Below are 16,110 nucleotides of genomic sequence, written 5' to 3' on the forward strand. Positions count from 1 at the left end.
TATGAAATTTGGATGGGACAGGAGAGCAGTCACATCCTTCCTACCAGGACAGGATATTGATTACTTGGGCTCTTGATCTACAGAACAGGACTGTTTCGATCCTATGAGGGTTTGGGGAAGTGAAGCTGGTTTGATTCCTGTTGAATTGAAGTGATCATTTTCCCCCACATCTCTTCCTTCTTAGGCTGACTGTTGTGGCTGCTGCTCTTGGCTGCTTCTATCTTGTTTAAGAGCAGTTGGTGAAGAATCTCCCTTCGAAATGTGCTTGTGGAACTGGGCGTGGTGATACATGCCTTTAGTCCCAGCACTCAGGATGTAGGGCAGATGGATCCCTGTGAGTTCTAGGCCAACCTAATCTATAAAATGAGTTCAAAGCCAGCCAAGAGTATACAGTGAGACTGTCTCACAAAAGAAAAAGAAAAGCAAAACTTGCTGGTAGAGCCCAAAGATGGTTCCTTGGGTGAGGTTCCTTAACACCAATCCTGTAGACCTGAGTTTGGTCCCCAGGACTCACATGGTAGAAAGAGAACCAAGTCCAAAAATCCTCTGGCCTCCACCTGCACACTGCGGAATGCAGGGTTCTATTGGATTTTACTTAAGTAGTCATAGGAAGGATTTTAGCTTCTGTTTTATACTCAGTCTAATTTTGCCCCTTGAAAGTTGATCAACATTGCTATTGTTTTTTAAGCAATTTCCTCTAAAAATGAGTTTAGATATGTCTTACTATGTAGCCCAGAACTCGTGGCAATCTTCCTGCCTTAGACTTGTGAGTCCTGGTATTACAAGCATAAGCTACCACATCAAACTAGAAATATTATTACTCAGTAAATTAACAGAATACATTTACTTTGGTTTAATCATTTGCTTGTCTATTTTTTTGTTGTTTTTGTTTGTTTGAGACAGGTTCTTATTCAGCATCCCTGGCTGTCTTGGAAGTCTGTATATAGGCCAGGTTGGCCTCAAACTCACAAAGATAACCTATCTGTGTCAGAAGTTCTGGGGTTCTGTGCCTTACAAATTTATAATATAGTGTTTGCCCTTAGAAATTACTTTAGAAGATGAGATAGGAGGATTGCAAGTTCCAGCCTAGGCTACATTCTGAGACTCTGTCTCAAGGTGGGGGGATATCATGCTTTTTTTTTCTCCCTTTAGTTTCTCAAGACAGCATTTCTCTGTGGCTTTGGAAGCTGTTCTGGAACTAGCTCTGTAGACCAGGCTGGTCTTGAACTCACAGAGATCTGCCTGCCTCTGCCTCCCAAGTGCTGGGATTAAAGGGTGTGCCATCAACTCCTGGCTGTGTGTGTGTGTGTGTGTTTATATCGTACATTGGACATTGTGTTTTCATCTGGAACTTACTTTGACTAGGTTTCTTCCAGCAAACTTAGTAGGTCCCTAGAGTATATTCTCTATGACCAGTTTTTCCTTGATGTATTTGACCTCTGTTTTGTTAGTCTTTTTCCAAGATTGAAACTCTTCTGTTGGATTGTTTGTAGCGAGCAGGCTGCGACCTCTTGCTTGTCTATATACTGTTGGCTGTTCCACTCCGAGCTTAGCAGTCTCATCAGGGTTATAGAACGACCTCTGTCAAACATAAGAGTTACAGAGTATAGCTGTCTCTAAACAAAATTTTCTTCGTTCTTTGTAAGTTTTCAAACATGCTATACGTGTGCTTTGTTTCCAGGTCCGTATTGTGGGAGTCAGGCTGTTCCGAAAGAACTCTGGGTGAGCTCAAATGAAGTGACTGTCCAATTCCGGAGTGGATCTCACATTTCTGGTCGGGGCTTTCTGCTGGCCTATGCCAGCAGTGACCATCCAGGTACAACAGAAAAATCATCATGCACATATAAAGTCTGTCTGCCTGAGGCATCTTTTTGCTCCCCACCCCCTCTCTCCATAATTGTGATCTCAGATACAATGGTAAGATGTGAGGACAAGCTGGACACTGCCTTTAATTCCAGCATTCTTGAATCAGGCAGGCTGATATCTCTGATTTCAAGGCTGATCCTGTCTTCGTGTGAGTTTCAGGCCAAGCAAGGCTATGTAGTAAAACAACCCTGTCTTGGGGTAGGGGGAAGACCCCGAGGACAGACAGAATGGAACAGCTTCTTTGTAAGGAGTTGGTCCTGCACTGAGTCATTTTAGAGCATATGGTGAGTGGATCAAATGATGATGCATATGGATTAGAGTAAATCTTGTTTCCTATAAACCCTGATTGACACATCTTTGGGGAAATCCCCCCTGACCCTGCTATGGTCTGGGTTCTCTGAAGTCCTTCCCCAGGCTCCTTTCTTGCTCAGGAAGCAAACATTGTAACTAGTGACCCTCACCCCTGTCACACACTAGCATGCCAGCTTGGAGACACAATAGTAGCAGGATGAGAAGTCACTGGCAGGTGACACCCATCCATGGGTGGGAGAGAAGGGAAGAGAACATGAGTGCTGATGCAGGAGACTGTCGTCTCCTTCCTGGCCTCATATGGTACAGGGTCAGCACCACGGAGCCCACTCCATTGCTATCCAGGGTTACAATATTCCCAGTGTTCCTGCTGTCACCCCCTTTGGCAGAAATATGTCTGGAAGGGGATGTACCACTCATTTCTTTAGAGTAGATTAGATGTGACTGGCTGTCCTGGCCCCTTAAGATTCTCAAAAGGTTCCTGAAGAGAAAGAACTGGTGCCAAGAAAATGAGGTATTTGGGGAACTATTTTGCTGGTTGAATGTTCCCCTCTAAGGAACTTCCGTTTTACATGCTTGCTTCTGCTTGTTGATCAAGACTATTGATCATGAGCTAGCACATGCCTTTAGTCTCAGTACTCAAGAGTCAGAGGCAGGCAGATCTCTATGAGTTTAGGGGTAGCCTGGGCTACACAGAGAAACACTGTCTGGAAAAAAACTAAAAGAAAAGAAAAAGGGCAGAAGGTAGTTCATCACCTTATCAGCGTTCTTGGTAAACTTATGTTTCTCTATCACGGAATGCCACTGGCTAAATTGTTTGAATTAAAATGTTCTGAGGAGCAGGGTGTGTCACTCCATTGGTTGAGTGCTTGCTTGTCTAGCATGTGTGGAGCCTAGGTTCCAACTCCAGCACCACATAAATCCAATCATGGCGGCACGCGCCTGTAAGCCCAGCATTCAGGAAGGAGAGGTGAGAGGACCTAAACATTTGCCTTAGTTAGGGCTTCTATTGCTGTGAAGAGACACCATGACTAACTCTTATAAAGGAAAACATTTTATTGGTGTGCCTTATGTTTTCAGAGGTTTAGTCCATCATCATCATGGAGGGAAATGGCAGTGTACAGGCAGACATGGTGCTGGAGAGGTAGCTGAGAGTCCTGTCTCTTGTGTCGACAGGAAATGGTCTGAACCAGTGGGCATGGCCTAAGCATATATGAGCCCTCAGAGCCCGCCTCCACAGTGACTCACTTCCTCCAATAAGGCCACACCCCCTAATAGTGCCACTCCCTACAGGGAGGGACCATTTTCTTTCAAACTACCAGCACCTGTCAAGGTCATCTTCAGCTATGTGACTTTGAGTCATGGGCTACCTCAGACCTGACTCAATAAAGAAACAAACAAATAAATAAATGAGAAAAAAAATCATTCTGGGGATGTTCTCCATGAACTGTGATGGGTGGTTTTTGTTTTTTTTAAATGGTTTACCTCATGGCAGGGATATTGGGTACTTGATACCCGCAGATGTCCAGTGGTTACTGTTAGAAGTAGACACTGTTACTGTTCTCTAGACAGTAGCACTGAAAAGTCACCATCAGTGACAGGAAAGGAAAAAGAAATGGATTAAACATTGAAGACTGTAATCTCAGATTTTATTTATTTTTAAACAAACAAATTCAAATAGCATGATGATGCTTTCAAAGTTTACTCTTCTTTTAATCTCTAAAGAAATATTTAGAAACAGGTGGCCTGGTTTCTACTCACCTGCTAATTGCACTTCTCTTTGTTTGTAATAGATTTAATAACCTGTTTGGAACGAGGCAATCACTATTCGGAGGAAAAATACAGGTAAATTCGTGTCTCAAAATATTCATGTGTAACAATATAGGAGTATTTGAGAGATGTTCCCCAAAGGCAGAGTCTGCAAGCCTTGTGTCTAGAGCTGCACTGTAAGTAGAGGTTTTGTAGACCAAGAGTTCCCTTTGCACTGACTCATGCAATCTCTGTTGCTGTTGAAGCAAAAAAGCCAAGGTAGATGATGGAAACAAATATGTTGGCATTATGATAAAGTTTTATTTATAAGAATATGCCCAGGCTGGAGAGATGGCTCAGCATTTAGGAATATAGACTGCTCTTGCAGAAGACTGAATTTGGTTTCCATTCCCACCTCAGGAAGCTCACAACTACCTGTAGCTCTAGGTACAGGAGATCCAGTGCTCTCTTTTGACCTCTTTGGGCACCTGTCCTCACAGGTTCGCACCCATACAAAAACTCAAATATGTAGACATGATGTAAGATTAAAAAAAAAAAGCATGCACGCACATGCACATGCACACGCACACACACCTCAAGTTATATTTTAGACTTGGTCCATAGTTTGCTGATCCCTAAGTTCTGCTGTATTACCAAGGAGCCACAGTTGAGTGTGGAGTCTACTGTTTCCCTGGCTAGTGGGTGGAAATGAGTTGTATAATTCTTTATGAGGGCTTTTGCCTTTTACCCTAAAGAAAAGCCTGTAGAGGATAAAGGTATGGGTGTTAGCTCAGCTTTCCTAACTACAGATATACTCTCTGATGCATGTTTCCCCCTCAACCATCAATGAAGTGATGTGATCTACAGGGAACCCCCAGCCATAGCCATGTTCTTTCTGTGATTCCCCGTTGTGCAGGGCTGTCCTCGGCATTGTTGAATGCCTCGATTCTCTGAATTTTACTGTCTGCATGCCAGTTGTGACAACCAAGACTGGCTCTAGACAGTGACTCATGTCTTCTGGGGGACAAAAGCCCCCCCAGCTGATAATTACTGTCTAGAAGTCACTGCCAAGAGCAACAGCAAAGCTATCACTGTAGTGTGCTGTTTTCAGTGGCCAGTGCTGCATCCACACAAGTAACTACACTGAGCTGCTCGGGGAGCAGGTGTAAGAGCCTGTGTTCTTAACTATCTCATAAGTCTGGACATTCTCAATGTAGGCATTTGATATGCAGAATCAATTCCAGTATTAGCCAATATTAAGTCTGCCAGAGAAGCACGAGGAATCAAAGTGAAAAAAATATATGTTGACTTGAAAGGTTATCATTCAACCCGTGTGTATGGAGGCTGATGGCCTTTAATGTTTTACATATTCAGGGCCCTGGGCATAATAGAAAGGGAGTGTATATTCAAGCATACAGTGTGGCATTATGGTGACAGAATGGTTCCACTTTAGGCCAGCCATTTTGCAGTGCTTAAGTATGGCCGCTAGTATAGGCCCACACCCCTTAGCCATAATTCTGACATATAGAAAGATTTGGAAGTCCTTGTTACTCATTTGATTGTCAGTTCTTTTGACAGCAAAATTAGACTACATTAGCATGAGGCTATTTAGTCTTTCTGCATTTTACTATAGCTATTCATGCATTCCATATGAGCTTTTACGGCTTTTGATTAACATGTGTGGGCTCCATGGGGGTCTTATTATGGGCATCATTGGCACCATTTCACTTTCTTGCAATCCTAAACATTCTGAATTCAGAGGCTTATCTGGCACTAAGCAATTTGTCTCTTAAGGACCTGTGGACCTGCATGAGGTCGTTTTTATTTCTCAGTTCCTTGATTACTACTGCCATGTAAGTCACTAGGAAAGAACTGTGAAATGTTTATTTGAGTCATTCGATAATTAGTTGTCATTACAGCCGAATTTCCTAGGCAGCAAGAGGAAAGTGAAAGAAAAGGACATAAAAGGAACCAGCTGCTATTTTAGAACCTGTTACTTTTTAAATGGAGTAAAGACGCCTCAGACTCTACACAAAGGATATAAGCAACTAAGGAATGCTAGAGGCAGCAATTGATTATATAGTACCAAGTGGTCAAGCCTGAAAACATACATACAAGTAACATTGTAGAGGCCAAGCATTTATCTTCAAAGCTGTCAGTGTGTGTGTGTGTGTGTGTGTGATGTAAGATGTAATTGTCTTTGATGTGTTGATGCTTCAAGAAACTGGAAATAAGAGACTGAGCTGGGAGAGGAGAGCAGTGTTCAAGGTCAGCTAGCTAAGTAGAGAATGACTCAAGTCAACAGCCATTAGCACTGAGACCCTCTAGCCACACTGGAGAGCTCCTTGAATGATGTCTGTTAAGTAAATTGAGCCCTGTTTTATTATTGTGTATTTTGTATGTGTATACAAACACTTGTGGGCAAACCCTGTCCTGATGATGAGGACTGAATGAACCCTAAGTTTAAAATAGGCCATTTTAATTGCAAAGAATAATTGATTAATTAACACAGAGTAGTTACTACAGTAGCCCTGATGACTGTGTATCTGAACCCTGTCAAGTCCAAGGTGAAGTGTACTGTAGGTGTAAAATATATCCCCAATCCTAAGTAAAAACAAAGTTAATCTCCTTGATTCTTGTCGTTCATAATAAGTAGAAATTAACAGAATTTAGGTATGTTAAGTGCATCTTATTAATTTTCCCTGTTTCTTTTTACTTTTCTAATACAGCTACTAGAATATTTGCATTTATGCATCCGGCTTCCTTTGTGTTTATGCAGGGGAATATGGTTTAGATGATGGGATGTTGTAGTGCGTGGACACGGAGATGCTGTCCAGGAGTATTGCTCTTTGTCTTCCTTTTATTCATCCAAACATAAAATGTGCGTTGCAAACACTTCTTTTATAAGACGAGGGTTATATTACACAGGTGAATTTTCTTAGGCACCTTAGAAGCAAAGCACATTAAGGGAGCTGCTTTCATACTTCACTAGTGATGAACCCTTATAGAAAGCAAGAAACTGTTGCGTAACACTTGTCTCCAGGTTAACGTTTTGCATCCGTTTGTGGTTTTACAAATTACACTTCTTGTTTGTCTTTGAAGAAAGATATTGCTGTGTATGTTATGAAATGAGGAAAAAAGCCTGAAGTTTAGTTTAATGCCTTTCTTTGGTTTCATTGTAATTTAATAAAATATAAATTCTTTTTTTTTTAACAGCAAATTCTGCCCAGCTGGTTGTAGAGACATAGCAGGAGACATTTCTGGGAATATGAAAGATGGCTACAGAGATGTAAGTGATTAAAGGTGGCACTGGCTGGTTGCTCTGCCTGGACTGATTACAAAAGCAAATGAAATGAGCTACAGAAATCTACACAGATTCACACTTCACTTTCTTATGATGGTGAAATGCATTAACTTTGAAACCAAAGTAGTCTGTGCAACTCATTCTGAATTTCCTGTTAAGAGAAATAGAAGTGAAATGAAGAAGAAAACTATTTTGACACCTAAGGGTGTTATTCCATTGCACTGGTCAGCCTTGTTACTGTAATGCATACCTCAGATCAATGTGCTTTGAGAGTGTAAGGTTTGTTTGCATCCCACATCCTTGGCAGTTTCAGTCCCGCCTGCTTGCAGTGTATCTATCATAGGGGATGCCTGAGATGAAGAGGTATGCCGTGTGCTGGAGCACGCTGCTCACCTGAGGACAGGAGGGAAGCAGAGAGAGGCAACGGAGGCTTTCCACAGCCCCTCTCGTGGCCCTTTCTGGGGGCCTCATTTCTTCCCGTAAGGTCAGCCTCCTAAAGGTTCTTCCATGTGCTAATCGTGCTGTGGGCTGGGCATTAATTAGCTGTTAGCACATGAGCTGCAGACACCTGTCCAATTTCTACAAAAGCCATGGCTTTGTATACTTAAACATTCATAGTCTTGCTCCCTCTCTCTCTGTCTCCCCCCGCCCCTTCTTGAACTTAGGGTTCATCCTCCCTTTTCGTGTGTGTGTGTGTGTGTGTGTGTGTGTGTGTGTGTGTGTGTGTGTGTGTGTGTGTGATACATATGTAGGTGCACGTGCCGTCACACATATGGAGGTCAAAGAACAATTCTGTACAGCGGGACCGTCAGGCCTGCATCATCAGATGACAAACACTGTTGACCCTGAGTCATCTTGCTAGGTCTAGTTCTTTAGTGCTCCAGTTGAATCTATACTAGAGCCATTGCCATGACTGGTCACATCACAGAGTACAAAACCTGCTGTTTTACTCTCATTTGCTACTGATGCCCACCCCCTCTGTTTATGTCTAGGAGGACTCTCTGGATTTTATAAAACAAAGTTGATTTATTTAAAATGTGGAAAGTCTGTGTAGTGTTGGAAAGCCATTACTGATGCGTCCTGGTGCATCTCTTGCCACACTGTAGAGATTGAAAAGCCACCTGGTAGGAGAGAAAACCTGACTTTAATTTTGTTGCAGGTCTCATTCATTCATTCATTCATTCTAGTTTAATTTATTTATTTTAGTTTAATTTTGTTGCAGGTCCTATTTATTTATTTTAGTTTAGTTTTGTTGCAGGTTTTATTTATTTAGTTAGTTTTGTTTTTTCTCTTAGCACATCCTGATTTTGAAATCATGCTGTAATTTTGCTTTTTGTTTCCTCCTTTCTGTATTGCTTTTGTTTATAAATTGAACACAGGATAATCCTCTGGCCTTTCAGACTTTTTCTTTCCTTCTCCCCAACCCCCTGAATGTGGGGCATCTAAGTTTTGTCTCTTCTTGTGGTCTGTACCTCTTTGTTTTGAATATTTACTTAGCAAAGCTAATCCTAAATGATTCCAGTAAATGAACTAGGGGAAGTCAAATTGTTGAAGTAGAGTTTCTTCTCTTTCAATGGAAATCTTTTTGTTGTTTTCCTGGTTTTCTTTTTTATTTATTTGTGTGTGTGTGTGTGTGTGTGTGTGTGTGTGTGTGTGTGTATGTGTATGTGTGTGTGTGTGTGTGTGTGTAGGGGGAAAATGAGAGGGCAGTCCTCCTGTGTGTTAGATTTGAGTACTTATTTGGAGGTACTAGCATTCAGGTTCCCTGAATTCACCAACAGTTTGACACCGTTTACTTATGACTTTGTTTTGTTTTTCAAGGCAGGGTTTCTCTGTGTCCTGGAACTCACTCTGTAGACCATGTTGGCCTCACACAGTGATCTGCCTGCCTCTGCCTCCCAAGTGCTGGCATCATCAGAGACATGTACCTCCATACCCTTCATACCCACCTTTTTTTTTTTTTGAAGATACACATATTTCATGTGTCTGTGTGTGTGCGCGTGTGCATGCATGTATCTGTCTGTGTGTGTCTTATGTGTCCTGTGAGTGCCGGTGAATGTTTGCTCTGTGAAGGTCAGAGGGCAATTTCAGGTGTTCATTCTTTCTTTCTCTGCTGGAGTCCAGGAATCAAACTCAGGTGGTCAGGTTTGCAGCAAGCGCTTTTATCTACTGAGATTTCTTGCTGTCTCTCCCATTTTCTATGGACTATGAGTCTGAGCAAGGTTCAGCTGGGTTCCCACTTCAGAATCTCCTAAGGCTACAGCTGAAGTGTCACCTAGAGCTACAGTCCCTCTAGTAACACGTGGGCTTCTCAGCTTGCGGTGTTGGGTACATCCGGGTACTTGAGGGTCAGTGGACCAAAAGCCTTGCTTTCTTGGATTTTACCTGGTGCTGTCATCCTTCTTGCCGTAAGCTTCCTAACATGGCTGCACACTTCCTTGTAGCCACCGAGGGAGAATTGCTAGCAAAAGTATCTCCTACTAGCATGGGATACAGTGAAAAGGGGTGACATCCCTCCTCTTTGCCACATCCTATGAGTTATTAATAGAAAAACATCACAGCTTCCGCACACACTCAGCATTTTGCAAGGGGGATTACCGGGAGACAGATCCTGGGGTTATTTTAGAGTCTGCACCATGGCAGCTTCCTCTTAGGAAATATATTCAGTGTAATGAGTCTATTTTGGGGAGGTTTTTTGTAAAGCCAAAGCATCCTGTGCATCAAGAAAACAGAGTCTGGAAAACTAATTACCTAAGGAGCCATTGAAGTAGCAAGCATTCTGACTTGAGGGAGAATGTGTCCTTGGGTTGGTCAACAGTCTATCTATCTGTCTGTCTGTCTGTCTGGGACAGGGTCTCAGGTAGCCCCAGTTGACCTTGGACTCTTCTGTATCCATGGCTGGGCTTGAGTTCCTGGTATTCCTGTCTCCATCTCCCAAGTGCTAGGTTTATACAGCGCATTGACAATATATGGTCTTGAAGAGATAATTACAGAAAAGGTATTGATTCATTCTGTGTGGCCCAAAAGGCACCAAGTAGTGTCAATGGATAAGCATCCTAGAGATGCCAATTTCTACTGCATAAGAGGAATAATTAAATAGCACAGAATGCAGTAGTCTGGAGAAATATGTAGATGTTACAAGCCTTTTGTTGGTGATGGTATCTGTGAGTGAAGTTGTCAGTGGGGTTGGGAACAAAGGAGACCTTTAAAGACTAGACTTGCAATACTTTTAAGGGTCTTTGGGAGTTCTGAAGATTCTGGGTTTTGTCTGATTGTCTGGCAGTATAGGCATCTGCACTGTGTCAGTTAGCAGGGTGGGCTATGGCCTTCTTAAGACGTGAGCACAGGGCAGCTTTCCTTTGACCCCTTTCCAGCTTGCTCATAGTGGGATACATCTGATTTTCAGTGGGATACATTGATTAACTAATTTCTCATTATCATTTATTTTGTTGTCGGGGCCACTGTGTACCATGACATGAATGGGGGTCAGAGGACAGCTTGTGGAAGTCGATTTTGTGTCTCCTGTGTGAACTTCAGAGATTGAACTTGTCTTAGTCACTGTTCTATTGCTGTGAAGACACACACACTATGACTACAGCAACTCTTATAAAACAAAGCATCTAACTGAGGGCTTGCTAGAAATTTCTTAGGTTTAGTTCATTATTGTTATGGTGGGGAGCATAGTGGCCCAGATGGTGCTAGAACAGAAGCTGAGACCTACATCCTGATCCTGATCCTGAGAGAGAGAGAGAGAGAGAGAGAGAGAGAGAGAGAGAGAGAGAGAGAGAGAGAGAGAGAGAGAGAGAGACTGGACTTGGCATAGGCTTGTCCTCTGTGAAACCTCAAAACCCACCCCAGTGACACACTTCCCCCCAACAAGACTACACCCCTTAATCCTTCTAATCCTTTCAAATAGTGCCACTCCCTTGTGACAAAACATTAGAATGAGCTCATGGAGGCCATACTTACTCAAACCACCATTGAATTCAAGTATCAAGTGTGGCAGCTGAGAGCAGGAGAAATGGTTTTCTTCAGACAAAATCACACAATTGGCTATCCAATACCAAATGATCAGCCCTAAAAACAAACATGAGCAGGATACACACGCACACACACATACACACACATGCAAGCACACACTCACACACCCACGCACCCTCATGCATACAATAATAATTAAATGAAAAAAGAGGTCAGGAATTTGAAGGAAAGCAGGGAGAGGTAAATGGGAAGGTTTGGAGGGAGGAAAGGGGAGGGAGAAATTGTTATGATAAAGCACGTGGAACCTTGGCGGATTACATGGCAGGCAAGGGTTACCAAGGCAGGGTACAAACATGCCAGGCAGATAGAGCTTAAGTGAGAAGTTTTACTAGAAAGGGAAGTGGGTGGGGAGAAAAAAGGTAAGGAGGCAGAAATAGAGAGAAGACAGAAGGGAAGAGGGAGACAGGAAAAGTCCTGTCTGCCCAGGGGAACAGCAGGAGAGTGTAAGTGGGCGGGGGTCTGTCTTTTAAAGGGGTCCTTTGCACCTGCTTGCAGACTAGTAGCTGACCAGGGTACTGCCTGAGTACATTCTGCCAGGGGACAAGGGCAGGCCAGCAAAATGCCTGAATTCTTACAGAAATTATGTAAAATATATTAAATATCAAAAATCAAGAATGTTCAAGAAATATAAGAAATTAAAAGTATATCCTGGATTAGACAGAGAAAGTGAGACACTGAGCCTATGTACACCCAAAAAAACTGTAGGGAAAATAGAATAATGAGAAGCATTTTTGTGTAGTGACATATGAAGGACTTTTCATATTTCCTAAAATTTCTATAGGATATTATTTGCATAGGAAAAAATGTTACAGATGTGCTAACAGGAAGACTATAGGAGCTATAATGAAGCACATAGGAAAAACTCACATGTTTGGATGTGAAATTTATTTCATTTTGTTTTGTTGAGATAGTGTTTCATTTTGTATCTTGGGTGGATGTTCAACTCCCTGTGTAGCCCAGGCTAGCTTTGAGCTTGACACTCTCTTGCCTCAGTCTCCCTAAAGCATGTTGCAGGCATGTACCATCAAGTATGGCTCTGGGGTGTATTTTATAATTTACAGCTTGCCGTCATTTGACTAACAGTTTCAGCATATGCTTTATTTTTTATTGCACCTTACTTGCACTTTAATTCATGTTTTCTTAACTGCAAGCTAAATGCTCTCTCTCTCTCTCTGTCTCTCTCTGTCTCTCTCTCTGTCTCTCTCTCTCCCCCTCTCCCTCCCTCCGTCTCTCCCTCTCTTTCTCTCTCCCTCTCTCTCTCTCTTTTAGATTTTAAATTTTATATCTAGGTGTATGTATTTGTACATGTGTGCAAGGAGTACCCTCAGAGCCCAAAAGAGGGTGTCAGATCCCCTGGGGCTCAAGGGTGCTGGGAACTGAACTCTGGTCCTCTTATAGAGCAAGAAGCACTCATAACTGCAGAGCCATCTCTCCAGCCCCCTAATGTTTATTTTTGTATTTATTTTTGTTAAATCGTTGTCAGTACTTTTGATGGCCTGATGACTTTTCCTATGAGGAAGTTTAAGGAAATGCTACAGTGCTGGGGTGATTTGATGATCACCGGGAAAGGGCCATTCTGTTTGACTGACTTTTGTAGCATGCTGAACTGAGGGGGACGATGCTTTATTTGTTTTTTTTTTTTAAATAGTGTTTGAATATCAGTCAGTGGATGTTGAATTCTCTGTGTAGCTCAGGCTGCCTTCACACTTAAAATCCTCATGCCTTCCTAAGTCAAATAGTGACAAGGGTACCTCTCACAGTTCCTAAATATGTGCAAATAATGTACATAGACATATGCATAAATATCAATTTAAAAATAAAAAAACCTGTCTTCAAGAGCTAGAGCTCTGTGTGTGTGTGTGTGTGTGTGTGTGTGTGTGTGTGTGTGTGTGTGTTCCCCTTGCTCCTTCAAGGAGTGTAACACTATTATTTCAGTTTAGTTAATTAATTTTGTCTAAGGCAAATCACTAATTAACACAAACCAATGATGTAGTTTGCTCGTGTGTGCATTTGACTGTGCTACACTTAGTTGCGCTATAAAATAACTAGAAAATCAAAGTATTAGCTGTTCAAGGGGGAATGATTTGGTTTTTTTGTTTTTGTTTTAAATCAGATTTAATGAAGGCCAATTTTTAAAGTGATATGGGGGCATTCTTAAGCAGGAATTATGCTTAAATTGTAGGATGAAGAATTGTTTTTAATAAGAAAATAATTGTGGGGAAGACTGGTCGTTTTAACCATGATGGCTTGATGGACAGATCCTGTGACTAGTCCCCTAGAGCTATATCCTGTACCCTGCATTAAGTACGGGAGATGTATCTGTAGTTAAAGCCTTCCTTAGTAGGCATCTGAACCATCGCACTCCTTCTGTTCTTGGGGGAAGTCGAAATATTTCATGACCAGTTACCCTTATGGGCGTGGTTGCTCATTGGCCTCTGGTCTGTTGGTCACTGGGAGCTCTGTAGAGAGCAAAGCTGCTGTCATCAGTCACCAGGCAGAATTCTGAGGAAGAAACAACTCAAGGCATTGGGAGCAGCAGCCCAGCAGACCTCAGCTAACTCATTTCCATCCAGGAGCACCGGGAGGGAGACAAGCCTGTGTGTACCCTACAAAGGGTGCACTGGGTAGAGCCAGCAGGTGGCAGGCATCCAGAGTGGATACCACATAATCTAGATAATCTAGTCTATCCTTGTCTTTTGTCCACTTGATTTAGAAAGAAAAGCCAGAGCAGAGAAATGACTTCCGCACATGTAATGAATGCAGTTAGAGTCCAGCCAGGATGGCCAGACAGGAATATGCTGAGCAAGCCCTCCTCCCATGGGCTATATCCTTAGCTGCTGAGGGTCGTACGCAACCCAGCTGACATTAGTCTGGAGATGTGGCTGAGGCTGGCCTTGAACTCTTGACCTTCCTGCTTCTACTTTCCAAATACTGGGGTTGTAGGCATGAATTACCATGTAGGAAGTTTTTTAGTGAAAGCAGACAAACGAGAGCTTAAAAAGTGCAAGCTGCAACCCCTCACCAGCTGCACCACTTGGGAAAACAGACCCTCCACCTGTCCTGGACAGCATAGTAGAGTTGACCCGGTAAACAGGGTCATGGATGAGCTAGTCCTGAGGGCTTAAGAGGGGCATAGCTGGTACCACCTCCCTCATTTGTGATGTGTTGGTGGGGATAAGGAAACTATGTCCCCCCTTGCCCCTACTCCCTCCAGCTGGCAAGGGAGCTGACCCTCCCCTTGGCAGCTGCAGCACTCGGGAAAGTGGACCCTGCATGTCGTCTGGGCAGCACAGTACAGCTGACCCTATTGGCAGAGATGTGGGTCAGCAGTTTCGAAGTTGTGAGCGTGGGAGAGCTGTGCCGTGTCATGCGGAGAGATGCCTGCCTCCCCTCCCCGAAATGCCTGGGGCAGATTTATTTATTTTTACATATGAGTGTGTTATCTGCATGTATGCCTTTATGACAGAAGATCCCACTAGATCTAGTGGGCATCGGATCCCAGTAGAGATGGTTATAAGCTACCGTGTGGTTACTGGGAATTGATCTCAGGACCTTTGAAAGTGCAGCCAGTGCTCTTAACCGCTAAGCCATCTCTCTAGCCCTGCATTATCTTTTCTTTTAAAAAAATTTTTTTTGGTTTTTTTGAGGCAGGGTTTCTCTGTATTGTTTTGGAGGCTTTCCTGGAACTTTGTAGACCAGGATGGCCTCGAACTCACAGAGATCCGCTGCCTCTGCCTCCCGAGTGCTGGGATTAAAGGCATGCGCCACCAACACCCAGCTTTTCTTTAAAATTTTATTTTGTCGTTTATTCATCATTTATTTTTATAGATGGGACTGGGAATTGAACTTAGGCCTTGTACATGCTTGGCAAGTGCCCTACAGTGTGCTATATAGTTCCTTTTAAAATAATTACATTGCATTCATTTGTTGTGGGTGGAATGCCTTAGTTTTCTGTGTCTGTGAAAAGACATCATGACCAAAGCAACTCATAAAGAAAAAGCATTAAACTGGAACAAAAGCGTTAAACTGGGGCTGTCTTACAGTTCATGACCTGTGCCCATCACTCATGTCTTACAGTAGCATGGGCAAGGGAGAGATGCCTGCCTCCTCCCCATTTTCCCACCCATGTTTTATTATTTATTTTTTGAAATAAAAAAAAACTTTTATGTGTATGGATGTTTTGCTTACATATATGTCTGTGTACCACACGAGTATAGGGCCTGCAGAGACTAGAAGAGGACTTAGGATATTCTGGAATGGAGTTATGTGGGTGTCATGTGGGTGCTGGGAATTGAAGGTAGGTCTCCTGAAAGAGTACCTCTCCAGTCCTCCCACCAGCGTGTGTGTGTGTGTGTGTGTGTGTGTGTGTGTGTGTGTGTGTGTGTGTGTGTGAATGCACATGTATGTGGAGGTCAGAGAACAATGAAGAACCCCAGATATCTGTCTTTGCCTTCCATCTTGTTTGAACAGTCTCTTGTTTGCCCAAGTGCAACACTCTAGTGGACTTTCCAGGCACCCTTCTCTTTCTGCCTCCCTTCTCGCCCTGGGAATGCTGGGATTACAGACACTGCTGTGTCTGGCTGCATGTAGGTCCTAGGGATCTGAGAGCTGAGGCACCCACACTGGGACAGCAAGTATTTACCCACTGATCCATTTCCCCAACCCAGTTTCTGGTTTGCCAAGACAGAGTCTCATGTAGTCTAGGCTGACCCACCTGTGTAGCTGGGGATTGCCTTGAACTCCTGGTCCTCCTGTCTCCACTTCATAATTGCTGGGGTTACTGGTGTTCTTCACTATGAAGAAAGCTTCCTAATGAAGGCAGATTCGGGGAAGTTCTTTTC

General features: G+C 43.0%; 1 protein-coding gene across 2 annotated transcripts in view; it reads left to right on the forward strand.

Annotated features, from left to right (window-relative positions):
* Positions 1-16,110, forward strand: part of Dcbld1 (discoidin, CUB and LCCL domain containing 1) — a 71,806-nt gene that overhangs the window by 38,591 nt on the left and 17,105 nt on the right. For both annotated transcript variants that reach the window (XM_040728134.1, XM_005073290.4), the window contains exons 3-5: positions 1,682-1,816; positions 3,969-4,020; positions 7,141-7,213. In XM_040728134.1, the coding sequence (XP_040584068.1) occupies positions 1,682-1,816; positions 3,969-4,020; positions 7,141-7,213 (260 nt within the window). The remainder of the gene's footprint in view (positions 1-1,681; positions 1,817-3,968; positions 4,021-7,140; positions 7,214-16,110) is intronic.

This window comes from Mesocricetus auratus, unplaced genomic scaffold, assembly GCF_017639785.1.
Source record: "Mesocricetus auratus isolate SY011 unplaced genomic scaffold, BCM_Maur_2.0 Super-Scaffold_100018, whole genome shotgun sequence".
NCBI classification, from domain to species: domain Eukaryota; kingdom Metazoa; phylum Chordata; class Mammalia; order Rodentia; family Cricetidae; genus Mesocricetus; species Mesocricetus auratus.